Source organism: Leucoraja erinacea, chromosome 3 (genome assembly GCF_028641065.1).
Source record: "Leucoraja erinacea ecotype New England chromosome 3, Leri_hhj_1, whole genome shotgun sequence".
Lineage (NCBI taxonomy): Eukaryota > Metazoa > Chordata > Chondrichthyes > Rajiformes > Rajidae > Leucoraja > Leucoraja erinaceus.
In genome coordinates this window covers 39,200,448-39,221,612 of record NC_073379.1, presented here as the reverse complement: position 1 = coordinate 39,221,612, position 21,165 = coordinate 39,200,448, and the positions used below count along the sequence as shown (strand labels likewise).

General features: G+C 43.7%; 2 protein-coding genes across 2 annotated transcripts in view; one reads left to right on the top strand and one right to left on the bottom strand.

Moving 5' to 3' along the window:
- tbc1d2 (TBC1 domain family, member 2) overlaps positions 1–6,116 on the bottom strand; it is a 62,349-nt gene extending 56,233 nt beyond the window's left edge. Inside the window, exon 1 of the mRNA XM_055632472.1 lies at positions 957–6,116. The gene's annotated coding sequence lies outside the window, so the exon portion shown is untranslated. The remainder of the gene's footprint in view (positions 1–956) is intronic.
- A 5,248-nt stretch (positions 6,117–11,364) lies between these two features.
- Positions 11,365–21,165, top strand: part of elp1 (elongator acetyltransferase complex subunit 1) — a 64,040-nt gene continuing 54,239 nt past the window's right edge. Inside the window, exons 1-4 of the mRNA XM_055632464.1 lie at positions 11,365–11,552; positions 14,123–14,275; positions 14,974–15,055; positions 20,900–20,980. Coding sequence (XP_055488439.1) covers positions 11,376–11,552; positions 14,123–14,275; positions 14,974–15,055; positions 20,900–20,980 — 493 coding nt within the window. The 5' untranslated portion in view covers positions 11,365–11,375. The remainder of the gene's footprint in view (positions 11,553–14,122; positions 14,276–14,973; positions 15,056–20,899; positions 20,981–21,165) is intronic.

Below are 21,165 nucleotides of genomic sequence, written 5' to 3'. Positions count from 1 at the left end.
AAAGCATCTTGTCCAGAAACATCACGATTTGGTTTGGGAACTGCTCTGCCCAGGACAAGAAGGCTCGCAGAGAGTAGTGCGTTCGGCCGAACGCACTATGGGAACTACACTCCCCCCCCCCCCCCCCCCCGCCCCCCCCTGCAGGAACTATACATCAGAAGGTGCAACTCCAGAGACCCCTTCCACCCCAGCAACGGACTGTTCCAGCCTGTTGCCATGCTGTGAAAACGGAGAGGATGAGAAGGAGTTTCTTCCCAGAGGCCATTAGGACTGTAAACTCCTATCTCTCCAGGGACTAACTTTACTGTACCAATCTACTGTTGTGTGGTGTCTTTTTTAAATTGCTGTGTTTTTCCTCCCACAAATATGTGATTCTGTTCCATTCCGTTTTGTAGTTTTTTTGCACAAATCCGAAAGCATTGCCACTTTTCATTTCACTGCACATCTCGGATATGTAGGTGACGAATAAACCCGACTCTTGACTTATACAGATGCTTTGTTATTACCCCGTGCATCTTGCCGTGCAAACATTCTCTGCATTGCAAGGTAGACACAAAATGCTGGAGTAACTCAGCGGGACAGGTAGCATCTCTGGAGAGAAGGAATGACGTTTCGGGTCGAGACCCTTCTTCAGACTCTACATTGCGATATTGGCTTGTTGTAAAGCGCTCTGGGAGGAGCCGAGCGTGGAAAGTGCTGCATTACTATCTTACTATTTCTTCTTCTTTAAGTAAAACTTGACTCAACACAATACCGAGGCAATAACTAAAAAAAAACTCTAAGGAACTTCAACGTTCCAGTCGCAACAGATAGTCCAAACTAAGTTTGCGGCCATAAAAAAAATCATTTTGGGTCGGCACGACACTTGCTTTTCAACAGGTCCCCTTTTAATTTAAAGTTTTGATTTGCTAATACACACCATTAGCATTTACTTCCAAGCAATCGACCTTACTTACGTGCGTTCGAACTTTGTGCATTAATATAATTATTCCGCGCCGAAGAAGAAGCATTTGGTATATTCCTTGTCTCAACGCCCAGAAAACCAGTAACAGCAGAGCTCCCGAGATGAATGTTGGTCCTGAGCACACCTACATCGGGCTGGTCCGTGTTTCCTTGATGGGATGGGCTATGATAAAGAGGTGATTTCCCAGCGACCAGCGCCTTTGAACAGCTGCTGCCTTCATTCGTTCAAGTGTTGGAGACTGACTTGAATCATCTCGACACTCATTCCAAATTTGTCTCGGAGTTCTGCGGGAGATACAATTGGTTGATAATGCGGAAATTATAACCCGGGAGGCTGAACTAAACTAGCAGCAGTCACCGTGCAACTTCGGGCGGCTCTATAATCTTTGGATACAACCCTGGTTGCATAATAAAATTGCGACATTCTGCACAGTATTCCTGACATCCTTCTGCCTAGCCTCCTTTTGCTCTGGTATTTTATTTCATTCTTCACATGTAAAGTTCTTCACATGTTTAAGTTATAATGTTTTATTCTTAATTGTTTACTGTATATCGTGTTACTTGCGAGCAAAGCACCGGTAAATTCCTTGTATGTATCCATACTTGACTAATAAATTGTTTTCAATTCAATTCAAGCTTCAACAACCTTATTCCGAATTTGTATAATTCAAGATTCAATTTAATTGTCACGTCATGTACCAATTAATTTACAGTGAAAGTCTGAAGAAGGGTTTCGGCCCGAAACGTTGCCCAGTCTGAAGAAGGGTTTCGGCCCGAAACGTTGCCTATTTCCTTCGCTCCATAGATGCTGCTGCACCCGCTGAGTTTCTCCAGCTTTTTTGTGTACCTTAAATGTACAGTGAAATTTGAGTTGATAATGCGGAAATAATTATAGTCGATTCGGGTTTTTTGCTCAAGCACAAGAGAGACAAGTACAGTGAAAATCTTGCCTGTAGCATCATCGCAGGCACATGGTGACAAAATTGTGCACAATAAATAAGACATAAATAAGAGATGGCCCGTGGTGTCTGTTGCCAAGGTAGGAATAGGATTGTGCAGATTGGTTCAAGAAGCTGATAGTAGGAAAGTAGGTGTTCCTGAACCTGGTGGTGTGTGACTTCAGGCTTGTGTACCTCCTGCCAGGTAGTGGCAGTGAGATCAGGACAGGGCCTGAATGATGGGGATCCTTGATGACAGATGCCGCCTTCTTGAGTCAGCGCTTCATGCAGATGATTTATCTCTTTATCACTCCTCTTCATTCCTGCTCTGACACCCTTTTATTATACACTTGCATATGACAATAAACTCTAATAATGTACAAAACAAACAAGATTTCTGCCCATTTTGAAAACAATAAATTAATAAGAACTTTACCATAAAGCCTCCCAAAATTATAATTTTGCCATTAGCCATAGCGTCTGTACTGAAGCCCCATCCAGTCTGTGTAAGGAAGAACTGCAGATGCTGGTTTAAATCGAAGGTAGACACAAAAAGCTCAGTGGGTGAGGCCGCATCACTGGAGAGAAGGAATGGGTGATGTTTCGGGTCGAGACTTTTCTTCACTGAAGAAGGGTCTCCCCTGAAGAAGGGCCTCAACCCGAAACGTCGCCTATTCCTTCTCCCCAGAGATGCTGCCTCACCGCTGAGTTACTCCAGCATTTTGTGGCCCCGTCCAGTCTCCCTGGTAGACATACATGATTCCTTGATACTATTTCAAAGGAGATTATTGGAGTTATTTCTGATCGCCTGTTGAACTTTACTAAAATGCAGATTATTAGAGTTATTTTTGTTCCAATTCATGGGATCTAGTTATACACAAATTAGCTGCTACATTTCCCCCCAACGGTAACTTCAGATATGGTTAATTAACCTAAGATATTTGACAGATCACGTGGAGTGAGGATGTCGCTGCCGAGGGAAGGAACAAAGGAGGACCCAGCATGTTGGGACCGCCATGAGGGAGGGGGAAGAACAATGGGGAGCCGGCGTCGGGGGGTCTTATGTTGCAAATAACCTTGGGTATGCAAGCAAAGAATTTCACCGTGACTTGTCACGTGTGGCAATAAAGTATTCATTCATTCATTCAAAATCATTTTGTCATCTTTATATTGCATTAATGCAGCTAGGGCTCTCAACTCCAGCTCATGCATTGCTGTCTTCAGGCTACGTGCAAAACCACTGTTAGCATCCTTAAAAATCAATACAATATAATAAACTATGATTGTCAAGAATGTCTTCCTCGTCTTTTTAATTTACCATGTAGTCAACTGAGCAAGAACTAAAGTTGGAGCATTTGCAAAAGCACTTGCGCTTCCCATTCATCAACAACAAACGTGCCTCAGACGTTCCAGTTGCCTTAATTGATTAAAACAAAAGCTGCTACTGTGGAGTTAAAAAGAACATACACAAGAACCTAAGAAAATAGTAGTAGGAGTAGGCCACCATGATCCTGAACCCTGCTCCACCATTCAATATAATCATGGCTGATCAAAGCTGGACTCAATTCCTCTTCAAGACCAGTATCCCGAGACTGTCTGAAGATGGGTCCCAAACTGAAACTCCACCTATCCAGTACTCCAGAGATAATGCCTGACTTGCTCAGTTATTCCAGCACTTTGTCTCCTTTTATAAACTAGCATTTGAAGTTACTTGCGTCTATTCTCAATTCCACAATCCTTCAAATACTTATCTCTGCTTTAAATACGTCTATTGATCTGGCCTCAAACACCCACTGGAGCACAGAATTCCATAATATCACTACTCTCTGAGAAACGCTTAAAAAAATAAACATTTGTAATGCATAGAAAACTGGAGCCAAGTAAAACAAAGCAGGAAGTTTTACTGGTTATGACATAAGAAGTTCCCTGGTTATGACATAATTTCATTCCAGAGAACTGTGTGCAACCCAATCTGTTCCTAAGTCGGAAATGAACAGTGTGAGAGGATCTTAGAAACAGCTGCGATGGGAGAATGAGGCGACGCAAGAGAGTGGCCGCCAGCTGGCCTCACACACCCAGTGAATGTGCAAGTGAGTCTGCTCAGCTTAACCATAGTTCTGCTCAGCTTGTCCTCGATTATTGCAGCTCAGAGGGTGGTGGAAAGTAGGTACGCAGACATGCCCCGCTTCCACCTGGCAAAAGATGCCTACAGCCCCGCAGTAGCCGACAAATCCATCCCACCCGTCTCCCAAACACTCACTTCTATGTACAGTGTGTCCCCACGTTGGGTGTTCGTAACCATGGGAAGAGTTTTGGACTCCATTTTTAAGAGGGACACCATTGGATTGAAGGCAATGCAGAGAATGTGCACTAGGTTGATTCCTGTGATGGTTTGGTGTTGGAGATAGATTAAGCAGACCAAGCCTTTAATCAATGGAGTTTAGAAAAATGGAATTGATATTATTGAAACGTACAAGATTCTTCAGGGGATTGACAAAGGGCATGGCGAAAGCAAGAGCGGCACAGCTGGTAGAGAGGCTGCCTCATAGTTCAAATGACCCAGGGTCGATCCAGACTTTGGATGTTGCCTGTGTGGAGTTTGCATGTTCTCCACTTTACTCCAACATCTCTAAGGCTGCTAGGTTTGAACTTGAACTTGTTCATTACCTGCTGTAAATTATCCCTAGTGTTTAAATAAGTAGTAACATCTGCAGGGGAGTTAATGGGAATGTCGGGAAAATAAAATGGGATTAAGTAGTATTAGTTTAAATGGCCGCTCGATTTTGGTACAGATTAGTTTCAGGGGGGCCACAGAAAAATTTGGGGATTTAGGGGGCCACAGGTTCAATGAAGGATGCCACTTTTTTTCCGCTAATAATATCAGGGGGGGGGGCACAGAAAATTTAAAGAGCCCAAGGGGGCCATGAACTAAAAAAGGTTGTGAATCACTAGTGCACAGGATGACAAAGATAGGGCTACTGAGACATTCACAATGTCCCTGTGAAAAAACAGTATCATCCTCAATGACTCGTTGGAATCCCTGACTCCTTAAAGTGGGGGAACAGCAGAAGATATTGAGCACCTCGACTCTCTCCAGGAGAAACACAGGAAATCAACATAAGTACGTCAAGGTATCCCCATCACCCCACCCACTTTGTCGTTCACCCACTGCCCCAACTGTGGCAGAGGCTGCATATCCCAGATTGGCCTCATCAGCCATGTTGAAGGTTACAGAGCGAACCATCCATACCACAGCAAATGTTCTCCTTTTCAAGCATTTACCCAACTACCTAATAAAAGTTAGTCATCAATCTGATTGAACTTTCACTTCAGAAGTACCTTTCAGAATACCAAGTTAACTTTTGATCTGCTCTCTGCACAAGGTTGAGCCGTGCTCAGTTCTGGATCTTCCCAAAGCCGACCCATGAAGCCTTGCCTTGTGCATGTCAATAGAAAGATACACATGACATGATAGATCAACGTGTGAAAGAGCAACACCTTCTCATCCTTGTGGCAGGAGTGTTCTCAAGTGTGTCAACAACGAGGCACTTCAATCACACAGTCATCCATAGACGCCGACCGCCCTCGACTTTCCCAGAGAGAGCCTGAGAAGAAGTCGCCAACCAGCACCAAAGATCCTCTGCTATAGGATCGTTGACCAGCACCATGCCGGTCTCAGACCCACCAACCAGCACCATGCGGGTCACAGACCCACCAACCAGCACCATGCCGGTCTCTACCCACCAACCAGCACCATGCGGGTCTCAGACCCACCAACCAGCACCATGCGGGTCTCAGACCCACCAACCAGCACCATGCGGGTCTCAGACCCACCAACCAGCACCATGCGGGTCTCAGACCCACCAACCAGCACCATGCGGGTCTCTACCCACCAACCAGCACCATGCTGGTCTCAGACCCACCAACCAGCACCATGCCGGTCTCAGACCCACCAACCAGCACCATGCCGGTCTCAGACCCACCAACCAGCACCATGCCGGTCTCTACCCACCAACCAGCACCATGCCGGTCTCTACCCACCAACCAGCACCATGCCGGTCTCTACCCACCAACCAGCACCATGCCGGTCTCTACCCACCAACCAGCACCATGCCGGTCTCTACCCACCAACCAGCACCATGCCGGTCTCCACCCACCAACCAGCACCATGCCGGTCTCTACCCACCAACCAGCACCATGCCGGTCTCTACCCACCAACCAGTACCATGCCGGTCTCTACCCACCAACCAGTACCATGTGGGTCTCAGACCCACCAACAGCACCATGCCGGTCTCAGACCCACCAACCAGCACCATGCGGGTCTCTACCCACCAACAGCACCATTGCCGGCTGGGCAAAGATACTAGATATCCGCTATTGGAACTTTGATGGTTACACAAAAAAGCTGGAGAAACTCAGCGGGTGCAGCAGCATCTATGGAGCGAAGGAAATAGGCGACGTTTCGGGCCGAAAGAAGAAGGGTTTCGGCCCGAAACGTTGCCTATTTCCTTCGCTCCATAGATGCTGCTGCACCCGCTGAGTTTCTCCAGCTTTTTTGTGTAACCTTCGATTCTCCAGCATCTGCAGTTTCTTCTTAAACATTGGAACTTTGATGCTGGGCTCCGGTTCCCCGGGCGGAGCGATGCGTCGAGTCCTCCTCCCCGCTAGGGGGCGCCGGTGTGGCGGGTGCGCCGGGGTCAGAGGTGAATCGACCAGGGCCTCACGTGTGGCCGGGAGCGGGCGGCGGTGGTGGCGGCGGTAGGTAGATGGATGGATGGATGGATGCGGGCTGAGCGCTGAGCGCTGGTGGGAGGGAGCTCACTCACTGTCTGATGGGTGTGGGAGGAGTTGTCTCTGCATCTCGGTGGTTCTGGGCTGGAATTGTGCGCGGCGGGGAGACCCCAGACCCAGACCTAGCCCCCTCCCCCCCGTCCGCTCACCGGGTCGTCACCCCCCTGCCCGCAGTCTTTCACCCCCTTTCACCCGCTCTGTTCCTCTTTCACTGGCTCTTGTAGCTCTGGTGATTCCGCCGTATCTCTTCCCATAGCCCCAACTGTCGTCCTCCCATCCCCTCCCTTTCCCCGCAACTACAGAGGCCCTGCAAACACCGGTGAGCTTCATCTCAACCCCAACCCAATCTCCAAAATAATCTGCCTTCAGTCTCCAACAGCACCGATTCCATCAGCATCAATAACACCAGCTCAGCATCAATAACACCAGCCCAGCATCAATAACACCAGCCCAGCATCAATAACACCAGCCCAGCATCAATAACACCAGCCCAGCATCAATAACACTAGCCCAGCATCAATAACACCAGCCCAGCATCAATAACACCAGCCAGCATCAATAACACCAGCCCAGCATCAATAACACCAGCCCAGCATCAATAACACCAGCCCAGCATCAATAACACCAGCCCAGCATCAATAACACCAGCTCAGCATCAATAACACTAGCCCAGCATCAATAACACTAGCCCAGCATCAATAACAGTAGCTCAGCATCAATATACACCAGCCCAGCATCAATAACAGTAGCTCAGCATCAGGACCATTCCACGTGTAGATTCTTGATCAGTAAGGGTGTCAAACGGTTATAGAAATATAGAAAAATAGGTGCAGGAGTAGGCCATTCGGCCCTTCGAGTCAGCTGCCATTCAATATGATCACGGCTGATCACCTTAAATCAGTACCTTTTCCTGATTTCCCCCCATATCCCTCGATTCCTTTAGCCCTAAGAGCTAAATCTAACTCTCTCTTGAAAACATCCAGTGAATTAGCCTCCATTGCCTTCTGTGGCAGAGAATTCCACAGATTTACAACTCTCTGGGAGATTGTGGGAGATTTCAACTTTCCACACATAGACTGGGAAACACATTCTGTAAATGGGCTGGATGGTTTGGAGTTTGTAAAATGTGTGCAGGATAGTTTTTTGCAGCAATACATAGAGGTACCTACTAGAGAAGGGGCAGTGCTGGACCTCCTGTTAGGAAATGAGACGGGACAGGTGGCGGAGGTATGCGTTGGGGAGCACTTCGGGTCCAGTGATCACAATACCATTAGTTTCAATATAATTATGGAGAGGGTCAGAACTGGACCTAGGGTTGAGATTTTTGATTGGAGAAAGGCTAACTTTGATGAGATGCGAGATGATTTAAAAGGAGTGAACTGGGACATTTTGTTTTATGGGAAAGATGTAGAAGAGAAATGGAGGACATTTAAAGGGGAAATTTTAAGAGTACAGAATCTTTATGTTCCTGTTCGGTTGAAAGGAAACAGTAAAAATTGGAAAGAGCCCTGGTTTTCAAGGGAAATTGGACATCTTGTTCGGAAAAAGAGGGAGATCTACAATAATTATAGGCAGCATGAAGTAAATGAGGTGCTTGAGGAGTATAAGGAATGTAAAAAGAATCTTAAGAAAGAAATTAGAAAAGCTAAAAGAAGATATGAGGTTGCTTTGGCAAGTAAGGTGAAAGTAAATCCAAAGGGTTTCTACAGCTATATTAATAGCAAAAGGATAACAAGGGATAAAATTGGTCCATTGGAGAGACAGAGTGGACAACTATCTGCAGAGCCAAAAGAGATGGGAGAGATATTGAACAATTCTTTTTCTTTGGTATTCACCAAGGAGAAGGATATTGAATTATGTGATGTAAGGGAAACTAGTAGAGTAGCTATGGATACTATGAGGTTCAAAGTAAAAGAAGTACTGACACTTTTGAAAAATATAAAAGTGGATAAGTCTCCAGGTCCTGACAGGATATTCCCTAGGACATTGAGGGAAGTTAGTGTAGAAATAGCCGGGGCTATGACAGAAATATTTCAAATGTCATTAGAAACGGGAATAGTCCCCGAGGATTGGCGTACTGCGCATGTTGTTCCATTGTTTAAAAAGGGTTCTAAGAGTAAACCTAGCAATTATAGACCTGTTAGTTTGACTTCAGTGGTGGGCAAATTAATGGGAAAGATACTTAGAGATAATATATATAAGCATCTGGATAAACAGGATCTGATTAGGAACAGTCAACATGGATTTGTGCCTGGAAGGTCATGTTTGACTAATCTTCTTGAATTTTTTGAAGAGGTTACTGGGGAAATTGACAAGGGTAAAGCAGTGGATGTTGTCTATATGGACTTTAGTAAGGCCTTTGACAAGGTTCCTCATGGAAGGTTGGGTATAAATGCAGGAATAGCAAGATGGATTCAACAGTGGCTGAATGGGAGAAGCCAGAAGGGTAATGGTGGATGGCTGTTTATCGGGTTGGAGGCAGGTGACTAGTGGGGTGCCTCAGGGATCTGTGTTGGGTCCTTTGTTGTTTGTCATGTACATCAATGATCTGGATGAAGGTGTGGTACATTGGATTAGTAAGTATGCAGATGATACCAAGATAGGGGGTGTTGTGGATAATGAAGAGGATTTCCAAAGTCTACAGAGTGATTTAGGCCATTTGGGAAAATGGGCTGAAAGATGGCAGATGGAGTTTAATGCTGATAAATGTGAGGTGCTACACCTTGGCAGGACAAATCAAAATAGGATGTACATGGTAAATGGTAGGGAATTGAAGAATACAGTTGAACAGAGGGATCTGGGAATAACCGTGCATAGTTCCTTGAAGGTGGAATCTCATATAGACAGGGTGGTAAAGAAAGCTTTTGGTATGCTAGCCTTTATAAATCAGAGCATTGAGTATAGAAGCTGGGATGTAATGTTAAAATTGTACAAAGCATTGGTGAGACCAAATCTGGAGTATGGTGTACAATTTTGGTCGCCCAATTATAGGAAGGATGTCAACAAAATAGAGAGAGTACAGAGGAGATTTACTAGAATGTTGCCTGGGTTTCAACAACTAAGTTACAGAGATAGGTTGAATAAGTTAGGTCTTTATTCTCTGGAGCGCAGAAGGTTAAGGGGGGATTTGATAGAGGTCTTTAAAATGAGGGATAGACAGAGTTGATGTGGACAAGCTTTTCCCTTTGAGAATAGGGAAGATTCAAACAAGAGGACATGATTTCAGAATGAAGGGACAGAAGTTTAGGGGTAACATGAGGGGGAACTTCTTTACTCAGAGAGTGGTAGCGGTGTGGAATGAGCTTCCAGTGAAAGTGGTGGAGGCAGGTTCGTTGGTATCATTTAAAAATAAATTGGATAGGCATATGGATGAGAAGGGAATGGAGGGTTATGGTATGAGTGCAGGCAGGTGGGACTAAGGGGAAAAAAGTTGTTCGGCACGGACTTGTAGGGCCGAGATGGCCTGTTTCCGTGCTGTAATTGTTATATGGCTATATGGTTAAGGTTTTCCTCATCTCAGTCCTAAATTGCCTACCCCTTTTCTTAAACTGTGACCCCTGGTTCTGAACTCCCCCACCATCTGGAGAAGACAGGAGACCGGGGTTGAAAAGGAAAGACAGATCAGCTACAATTGAATGGCAGAGTGGACTCGATGGGCTAGATGCCCTAATTCTGCTCCTATGATTTATTTATCATCCCAGGACAATCCTGGTGACATCAACTGTGATGGGAGAGGAACCTGTCCTATGGGCAGAGCTTTTTAAAACTAAATTGACAATACATGAACTGTCGAAGCAGCACCAAGCCATTTTACACAATCTTAAGACTTTGAATTGACCTACCTGTTTCCTGGTTTAATCTGGCTCTCTTGCCAAGGTGTTCCCATCTCCAAATCAATTATATAAACTGAACCCCTTCTGAGCTATAATTTAAAAACTACGTTTCTCTTGTAGATCATCAAGAAGCCATTGTGAATTTCACAATAGCAGTGGATTTATCGATTTGTATAGCTATTTATTTGTCTGTTGTTTTAAATATACTGAATTTTGTTTTGTTTATTATGGGTTTCACAGAGTAATGTGTTTACACATTTGTGATGCTGCAAGTAAGAATTTCATTGTTTTATTTTGGGATATACAATAAAACATTCTTGTCTCTTGATGATTGTGTACCTGATGATGTGCCTGCTTGTAGACACACTTGTGACCACTCTTGCAACAATGAAGAGAAGGTGTTTCTTCTTCACATGTTTAACTGTCTTGAGATGGATATCTTCTTGTTGACATGCACAAGGGAAAACTCATTGGGCCTTGTCAAGATAATGAACTGTGCCTGGCCCAACCTTGAGCAGAGAGCAAGCCAAAAGTTAACATAATATTCTAAATCCCTGACATGAGAGTTCAATTCCTTGTTAACTTCCATTTGGAAATTCGAGAAATGCTTCGGAGGAGAAAAATTGCTGTGCCATGGAGAATGATCAGGGTAGTGGGGTGCAGTTTGGCCAGTCTGTCAGAGGCTATTGGGCTCACAATGAGCCCAATAGCCTCTTTGTATTTTAAGATTTTAAAAAGAAATGTGGTCTATAATGCCTGCCCTGGTTCTTTAAACTTATTTTGGCACACATATAATGAGTTGTGATTCTGTTTTGTTTGGTTACTGTTGTGTGCATTAACATTTTCCTCCATGTGTGAAGCCTTTACAGCATTTGCCATGCGTAATCTGAAATTGCTGCAAAGCTTGCACTGCAACCGATGGCAGGGCCTGGGAACACCTCAGTGTTTGACTGTCCGTACAGATACAGGCACAGTGTTGGTGGGTTCGGACTTGGGAATCACAGAACTTGATCCACGTACAGAACAGGTATTGATTTGTTTTGATGCTTATAAATTCTCGCAACAATTTATTCCCTCTGAGTATCCATAGTTAACAGAAAAATGTGTTTGCGATACAAAGTAATGCAAATGGTGATCATTGTTTCTTGGCTCCAGACTTGTCTTCTATGGATACATGTTAATTAATTCATGTCAACTAGTTCTATAGCTATATATCCGAAAAGTCAATGATAAAGCAATTTTGATAATACTTGCAATGCTTGGATGTCCATACGGTCTGGCACTGCGGTTCACAGGCTGAGGATTATTTTTAATCATTAAGTATGACTGATGCATGGTCACTGTTGTAACTTGGGAAATACAGTAATCAATTTTCTTGCAATAATCTCCCGCAAATGGTGATGCTTAATGGATAAATATTTGCCACAATATGCTGTTCTACAAGAATGTAATACAATCTTTAACGCAAACCTGAGAGAGTGTGCAGGGCCTTGGTTTAATGTTTCATCCCAAAGTATGTTAGACACAAAATGCTGGAGTAACTCAGCGGGACAGGCAGCATCTCTGGAGAGAAGGAATGAGTGACGTCCCTACCCAAAGTATGTTTGTGTGAACGGTGCAATACTCCATTAGTGCAGTACTGGATGTAACTTCTGAGTCTCATCTAAATGAACTTAGAAATGGTTTTCTTATTAATTGCCTTTTTATTGGGGCATTTACAGGGTGAATGCACGCAATGTTTTCCTCAGGGATGAGGAATCAAGAACTAGAGGGCGTAGGTTTGAGGTGAGTGGGGAAGGATTAACAAGGAACCTGAGGGGATTTTTTGTCACACAGAGTAGTACGTATTGCAGGTACAATAACAATATTTAAAACGCATTTGGACGGATACTTGGACAGGAAAGGTTGAATAGGATATGGATTACCTACGAGCAAATGGAACTAGTGTGGATGGGCATTTTGGGACGGCATGCATGAGTTGGGCCGAATGGCCTGATTCCATGCTGTATGATTCCATTCTAAAAGAAAGCTGTGACTCAATGATTTATACTTTTGAATGTGAATCAAGTAGTTTCAGGTTCCAGTGTCATTCTAGCTTCTTTGCATCAAATCTCTCCATTAGACATAGGAACAGAATCAGGCCATTCAGCCGACTGAGTCTCTGCCATTCCATCATGCCTGATCTATTTTCCCCCCTCAACCCCATTCTCCTGCCTTCTCCCCATAATCTCCCTGCAACCTTTCCTGCAATCTTGATTGATGCTCTAATGCGGTACTGAAATATTGGAGGTACCACAATTAGATTTAATTTGGATGGATGTCCAATCTGCTTTCGTAACCTAGCATGTTAAAAACAAAGTAAATGCAAGGTTCTGGAGTAATTCAGCGGTTGAGGTCTCTTGAGGTCAGCAATGTTTAGGGTAGGGACTCTTCTTCAGACTGATTAGAATGGGGGGAGTATGTTAGAAAGGAGGTTGGGGTCATAGCAGAGCCTGCAAGTGACAGGTGGATAGAAGTGTGGAGGGGTGGGGGGTTAATGGGCAGATGGGTGAATAAAGGTTAAAGATGAAAAAAGATAGTAAGGTGACAAAAGTTGAAAAATAGCTCTTTTACAGCTTTCTCTCCCCTACCACAATGGATCTGAAGGAGGGTCGCAACCTAAAGCGTTGTCTGTCTGTGTCCTCCAGAGATGCTGCCTGAACAGCTGAGTTACTCCAGCACCTCGTGTTTTACACAATATTCCAGTATTTGCAGTTCCTTATGTCTTTCTCTTTATTACACGCAAACCTTCTGATATTAAATAAACAAATTGCATTAAGATCTCTTTATGCTGTTTTGAAGTTATAAGTTTCTGTCCGATGCCCTGGTAGTATTTATCCCTCAGTCAATGCTGTTTACAAAAATCTAGCTCCTATCACATGTCGTAGAGTGGGATCTTGCTGTGTGCAAATTCTTATGTTACATTTCACAAGTCTTACTTTTAATTGGGACATGAATAATTCCGTAGAAAATATATTTATTTAAACTTCAAAACAATGGATGTTTATTGATGGATATCGAACATGGATTGGCCAATAAAATTATGGGCATCAGTCTTTAATGCACTAAGCTCCTGGGGCTTTGCAAGTCTGTGGGGTCTGGAGTTCTCATTTTATTGTTATTTCTGGCACTTCTTTCTGGTGGCTGGATTTTTCTCCATGAAAAATTGTGGTGGGGTCATTTTTTATCAGTTAGTGTGACGTGACAATGGATTAAATTAAAGGACCAATAATGAATGGAACGGTGACAGAGATATAAGCTATCTCTCGTAATTAAATTCCAGCATTTCACACTCCCGGAGCTAGAAGGGTTTCTCTGCTGTGGATGTGAAGTACTGCACTCTCATGATTTATTTTATATTAAATCATACATTGCACAACAATTTCGAAAAAAAAGCACACCTGCGAAAGAGCAAAGCTGTAGCCCTCCACGTGTCTAATGTATAGACTTCAATGTGCTGGTGTTTGGCTCTATGTAACTAAACTGTCTTAATCCAGTTTACCTTTGATAATATTATTCACATGGTCTTGTATGTTCTTTTGAATCATCCTCTTGCAGGTGGTCAAAAAGGTATCGTTGGTTGAAGAAGCATTTCTCCCCGATGATGGCACTGGTTGTATTGTTGGTATTGAGGACCTGTCAGATCAAGAATCAGTCTGCATTGCCACTGCATCTGGAGATGTTGTACTTTATAATCTAAGCACAAATCAGGTAAAACGGGGCGGAATTGGTAACTTGGGGTGTACTTACTAGACAAGCTTTTTGCAGTAATCTGATACTTGTTTGCTGATGATGTAATTTGAGGTATTTTATACAAAATAAGTGAAAGGTATTTGCTCATAAAAACTAGAGCAATGACTAGCATATCTTAATGCTTTCAACGTAGAACTTCAGCCAAGCAGTACCAGATAAAAGATGACACTTCGGCAAAGTAAAATTAACGAAGGAGCAATGAAATAATCAAAGAGGTGGATTTTAACATATTTCCGAAGAATTATGTTGTGAATTAGCTTTGATTTTAGGAATCTAGCAGGCAGAGATGGATGGAAATTCAGGGTGCTTGATGAGCCAGAAAGGGATTGCATGATATTAGAGGATAATAGGCTCAAGGCCATTATGAAGATGCGATCGGGCATGTTGGTGTATTTTACAATGTGGGTGCATTTTAAAATCCAGGAACAAGGCACTAGAAGATAATGCAAGTCGGAAAACATTGGGTTAATGATTGGAAATGAATAGCAGGCTTTTTAATGAATTCTTAAGCTTAGCGGTAAAACAACGGCTTGCAAAGTTCATGATTTTGGATTAGTGGAGATCTAGGAGAAGAAGAGAAACAGAAAGGAATGGCTGTTACAGGTACATATCAGCAAAACAGTTTTTCCTTCATTTTGTGCTTTTGTTATTTCTAGCTGGAATGTGTCGGCAGTGTCGACAGTGGTGTAACTGGGATGAGCTGGAGTCCAGACCAGGAACTGGTTGTACTGATCACAGGTATGTGCAAATCAAAGTAATAGATTTACTTGACTAGCTCTTTTAGCAAATGTAAATGTGTATTAGCTGATTCAATCCTCTGCTTTGTCAGACTCTATGAAATCTGTATTAATTGTTTCTTGTTATTATAGTGCCAGTTTAAGTTTGTCCATGGAGACTTGTCCCCATCCCAGAGTATGGCTGGTGCCTTGCTGCAAATTGTTATTTACCATCAACATTGTTTATCTTTAATTTCTTATTTTAATGTCATTATAGTTAGAGGCACAGAGAATATTATTTGCAAAAAGTACACAAGATCCCTATTTTTGATTGAAGTTTTATAAAGAGCTTATTAGGGCAGAATATGTCTTGACGAAACCCAACAACACAATAAAATATTCCAACTATTTCAGCAGAACAGAGAGAGACACACACAAAATGAGAAGCAATAAACCAGTTATCTTAATGTCTGTTGTTGAAAAGGTGCCAGAGTCTACAATGGAGGAAGAAATAACTAGTTGTTTAGATAATCTTCATGCAATCAAACCAAAGCAAAATAGTTTCAAAATGAAATGGTCCCTCCCCGACCCTAGTTCTCCAACCAGTTTAAAAGGCCTGTCCCACTTGGCGATTTTTTCGGCGACTGTCGGCATCATTGACTGACGTATCAGGTTACCGATAAAGTCGCGGCCGTGAAGCAGCATGATGACGTATTGACGCACCGTATTTCCTCAAGTGTCGCAACATTTTTTGTCGCCGCTGGATTTTGAAATGTTCAAAATCTTTCGGTGACCCTGATATGTCAGTCGATGATGCCGGCAGTCGCCGAAAAAATCGTCAAGTGGGACAGGCCCATAACTGTCCTGACAAATGTTACTGTTTGTATGCCTCGTTGTCAACTCCCCTCAGCCAACAATGAACCAGTGTACATTTCCTTGATCATCGTCTGCTTTGATCTGTCCTTTTTACTCCTTGCATGCTGTTTGTACCCTTCGTATCTCTAGTTTCCCTCTCCCCTGACTCTCAGTCTGAAGAAGGGTCTCAACCCGAAACATCACCTATTCCTTCTCTCCGGAGATGCTGCCAGTCCCGCTGATTTACTCCAGCATTTTGTGTTTATCTTCAGCATCTGCTGTTCCTTCCTACACAATTCAAAATGGTATTTTGAAAGAAAGTAATGTTTGAAAAATTTGCTGGTTCTTTGAAGATTTAACAAGCAAGAGTCTTTGTAGATTTATGGGAGCAAAGAGGCCCTCCTGCAGTTGTACATGGCCCTAGTGAGACCACACCTTGAGTATTGTGTGCAGTTCTGGTCTCCAAACTTGAGGAAGAACATTCTTGCTATTGAGGGAGTGCAGCGTATGTTCACGAGGTTAATTCCAGGGATGGCGGGACTGTCATATGTTGATAGATTGGTGCGGCTGGACTTGTATAGTCTGGAATTTAGAAGGATGAGCGGGGATCTTATTGAAACATATAAGATTCTTAAGGTTTGGACATGCTAGAGGCAGAAAACATGTTCCCATTGTTGGGGGAGTACAGAACCAGGGGCCATAGTTTAAGAATAAGTAGCAAGCCATTTAGAATGTAGATGAGGAAAAACCTTTTCACACAGAGTTATAAGTGTGTGGAATTCTCTGCCTCAGAGGGCGATGGAGGCTGGTTCTCTGGATGCTTTCAAGAGAGAGTGAGATAGAGCTCTTAGGGATAGGGATATGGAGAGAACACAGGAACGGGGTACTGATTGTTGATGATCAGCCATGATCACATTAAATGGCAGTGCTGGCTCGAAGGGCCGACTGGCCTACTCCTGCACCTATTGTCTATTGATGCATTTGAATTCCAGAAGGCATGTGATAAGTTGCCACAAAAAAGGCTGCTGCATAAGGCTAGTATTGGGAGGTGTTAACATGGATGGAAGACTGGTTATTACGTAGAAGGCAGTCAGAATTAATGGAACTTTTTCAAACTGGAAAGACCTATCAAGTTGATTATCCCATGGATTAATCCTCTGCCTGCAGTTATTTACTATGTTCATGACTTGGAAGAGGAGACAAAATGTAAGGTATCCCAGTTTGACATAAAAATACATGAGCGACCCTTCTGCACTGAGGATATTTGAACATTGCAACAGGATAGATTGGTTGGGTATTTGACAAAAACATTTTTGTAGTACAGGTTGCATGATTTTCCAGCACCCCCAGTTCAAGAGCCTTTCTGGATTATCCGTTTCTCGTGATGAATTAAATGACAATATACCCTTGGCCTGCTAATTACACCCCTCCAGTCTCTAAAACACCATGTAGTGCCAGAAACTTAAATAAAACAAACATAAAATGTAAACTGAATGTGAATGGAATGACCTGCCATCTCATCCTTGGCTCCCACTGTCTCCACGGCTGTTTAGAGCCCCTATGTCCGACCCCACTCCCGACTTGCTAGATGCACCAGCAAGCCCTTCTTCACCCACCGCATGGTCCAGTGACACGGCTGTTGTTGCGGCTCATGTTGTAACCCCTGGGGACAGCGCTTTCTTCAGGTTGCCGCTATCGACAGTACACACTTGGTCACCGTGGGGCTCCCTCCCCTCTCACCTGCTGCTGTTTCTTGCTGTCGGCAGTGGCTTTGTCCACTCCACACTTGACCGTCGCTGCCTGCTTCTCCCGTCGCTCTGTCTTGCCAGTCTCTTTTCCCCCCTCCCCCTAAATGTTTAGATGTAAACAAATAGCTCTTTTACAACAGAGGGACATAACCGGAAATAGCGTTCGCAGCGACCAATGCCATTTCTGACAACTCAAGGAATGTCAACTGACCATGAAATGTTGTCTGGATTATAGGGGGTGGGAGGACCATAAGTTGCTGGAAAATTAATGTTCAGCCTGTAAAGTGTAGGTTCAGCAAGTAGGTAAATAAACTAAGAAGGTAAATGCAATTCCTTTTGCTTCAGGGTTGGAGTTTAAAAATTGAGATGTAATTTTGCAGTTTACAAGGAGGTTGGTGAAGTCACCCTCGTGAAATGATTTTCCTATATTGAAGAACTAAATTGTTAGCCACATTGAGGATTAATAATCTTATTAAAGCACAGACGTTCCAAAGGAGACATGGTAAAATAGATGTTAAGATATTTCCTTGAGTGGAAGAATCTTGATCAAGGGAATTGAGATGTGCAGGAATTCCTTCACACCGAGGGTGGTGAAGTGTGAGCAATGTTTAACAGCTACAGAAAGGGAACTGAAACCTGGGGCAGATCAGTCACGGTTATGTCGAGTGGCTTGCTCTTGGTCGTACTTTCTTTGTAATATATGAGAAATGACCGTACAGAGAGTTGTAAATCTCGGAAGTAATTTACTCGGAGAGTTGTGGGTATTATTGAATATATTCAAAGCTAATATTAGACACACAGGCATTAAAAATAGAGGGATTTGAATTAGATGAGGAAAAGTGAGCTTGATGCCCAGTTTCAGCCATGATCTTGTGGAAGGGTCTCAGTGATCTATTTTTACTTCTTATGTATTACAAGACCATTTAGGTTGAAATATGTTGCCTTAGGTAGTCTACCTGGACTCTAAAACATTCAAGTGTTAATAAAACTATAGAGTTTCTGCAAGAATGCTGATTTTTAGTTTATGATAGGACTGTTGTTGCCTAATAACAGCTGTGAAAGAATCAGTTATTTTTATAAACTCACACAACAAAAACAAAGTTCTCCCTGCAGATCTTGCTGTCATAAGCATCTGGATTTTCTGCTTTCTTGAGGTTAACCTATTTCCAACCCCTTGGCACCATAATGGATTTGTAGGCTTTGCATAAACTTAATAAGTTCCCTCGGTTGATTAAAATTAACAGGAAATTATCCTGAACCAGCCACACCAACCTTGCTCTCATTCTTTATGTTTGGACCACAAGAGCGGAATAGCAAATGTATCGATCACTGAATAACAGATGCACTGACTAAATTTAAAAGATAATTCAGTGGTGTAATTAACCTTGTCATTCCCAGGGCCAAAGATTAAGAGAATATCCGGATGGTTCTCATTCCCGTGACCCTTTGAATGTTGACCAAGGCTAGAATTAGTCTTGATTACAATGCCTCCTACCTTCTGTGGAAAGAGAAACAGCTGAAGTTTCAGTTTATTTAATTTTCATTGAAATTTTACTCATCATATTACTGCCACATTTAGCTGTACTCACTGGAAAGATGAGGTCTGCAAATGACTTGGCGTAATAAAGCATCAAATAACACGCTTTAACTAGTAATCATTTTACATAGCAATGCTTTTCAGTTGACGCATTAGTATATGTTGTGTGATAATCATAAAATGTTTTACTATGCGTTCAGTGATAGCAAGAGTCCAAAGATATTAGACAGAATTTTGTGGAAACTAAAATTCAGCCTCAGAGGTAGAATAGCTTGAATAATTTTCTTACAGGGCAGCGTCAAATTGCATCCCAAAAGTCAAGAGTCAAGAGTCAATTCAAGAGTCAATTTAATTGTCATTTGGACCCCTGGAGGTCCAAACGAAATGCCGTTTCTGCAGCCATACATTACACACAAATAGACCCCAGACACAACATAATTACATTTTACATAAACATCCATCACATAGCTGTGATGGAAGGCCAAAAAAACTTATCTCTCCACTGCACTCTCCCCCCCCCCCCCCCGATGTCAGAGTCAAAGTCAAAGCCCCCGGCTGGCGATGGCGATTGTCCCGCGGCCATTGAAGCCACGCCGGGTGGTGCGAGGTCGCACACCGGGTCTTGGTGTTGGAGCCCCCGGTGTGCGCTCGCAAAGTCCCGCGGCCATTCCAGCCGCGCGGGGCAGTGGTGTCAGGCCCCGCTCCAGGAGCTCTTCAACCCCGCAACACGGGCGGGAGAATTCGCCGTTGCAGGAGCCCCGAAAAGCGGTCTCCCTCCAGGGATCCGCGGGCTCCCGGTGCCGCCGTCCGCAGACCCGCAGTAGCAGCCTTCGCATCAGCAGCAGCAGCGGCGGCAGCAGCAGCAGCAGCGCTCCTCCACCGCTCCACCCGCTCCGGTCTCGGCCAGCTCCGCGACGGCAACGGTGAGTCGGCACCAGAGTCCCCGGCTTCTTCCCGTTGGAGGCCGCTCCTCGTTGCGGCCTCAACGACACCTGAGACCCGACGAGAAAAGGTCGGGTCTCCAGTGCAGGGAGAGATTCAAAAGTTCCCCCCCCCCCCTCCCATCCCCCCACACACACACCCCAACATAAAATAACAAAAACTACATAAAAACACAGACAAAAAATAATAAAACGCGGACAGGCTGCAGAGGCCGCTGCTGGCCAGAGCCGCGCCGCCTACCGGTAAAAGTAAAGTATTGATTCAAATTTCAAGGAAAGGTCATTGTTTGGAGACTTTAGATCTTCGACCACCGGCCTGCGGCCTACACCATCTTGAAGCCGCGGTCTCCGGTGGGGAGGCACCGATTCAGGACTTATTCAGGACTTACCTGGACTTGCCTTGTCTGTACATCTGGACGCCCGCAGCGGCGACTGCGGAGGGTTGAGGGTCCTGACCCAGGGGGAAAATGGAGGAGGGCTGGCCAATTTTTGTGCCTTCCACCACAGTGATGAATGTTGTGGTGGATATTTGTGTAAATTTTTTAAATTGTGTATCTGTGTTCTTTTTTATTGTACTGCTGCTGGCAAATTCATTCCATTTGCGCTTATGTGCAAGTGACGAATAAAACTTGATTGATTGATTGATTCATCTAACATTTCAAGTTTCTATTTGCACAGATGCTCTTATCTTTTAAACTGCTGGCAGTGGTTTTGCATCAACCATGCTTTAACCATGCAGTTTTTAGCAAAAGCATGTGGAATATTGTTTTAATATTATTTTCTAGGACAGGAAACAATTATAATGATGACCAAGGACTTTGAGCCAGTCACTGAAGTAAAAATTCACCAGGATGAGTTTGGTGAAGGTAAGTGTAATGGTTTATTTTTAAATAACAATTGCCAGTCATTTGTAGATTTAGTGAAGAGTGAATTATAACATAGTTCTCTCAGAGTAATGCAGAAGTACTTTTAAACGGTTTTGTAGGAAGAAGGTTTGCAGCAACTGGTTTAGAATGTATTCTACATGTTTTCAGTAACCTATTGTAATTTA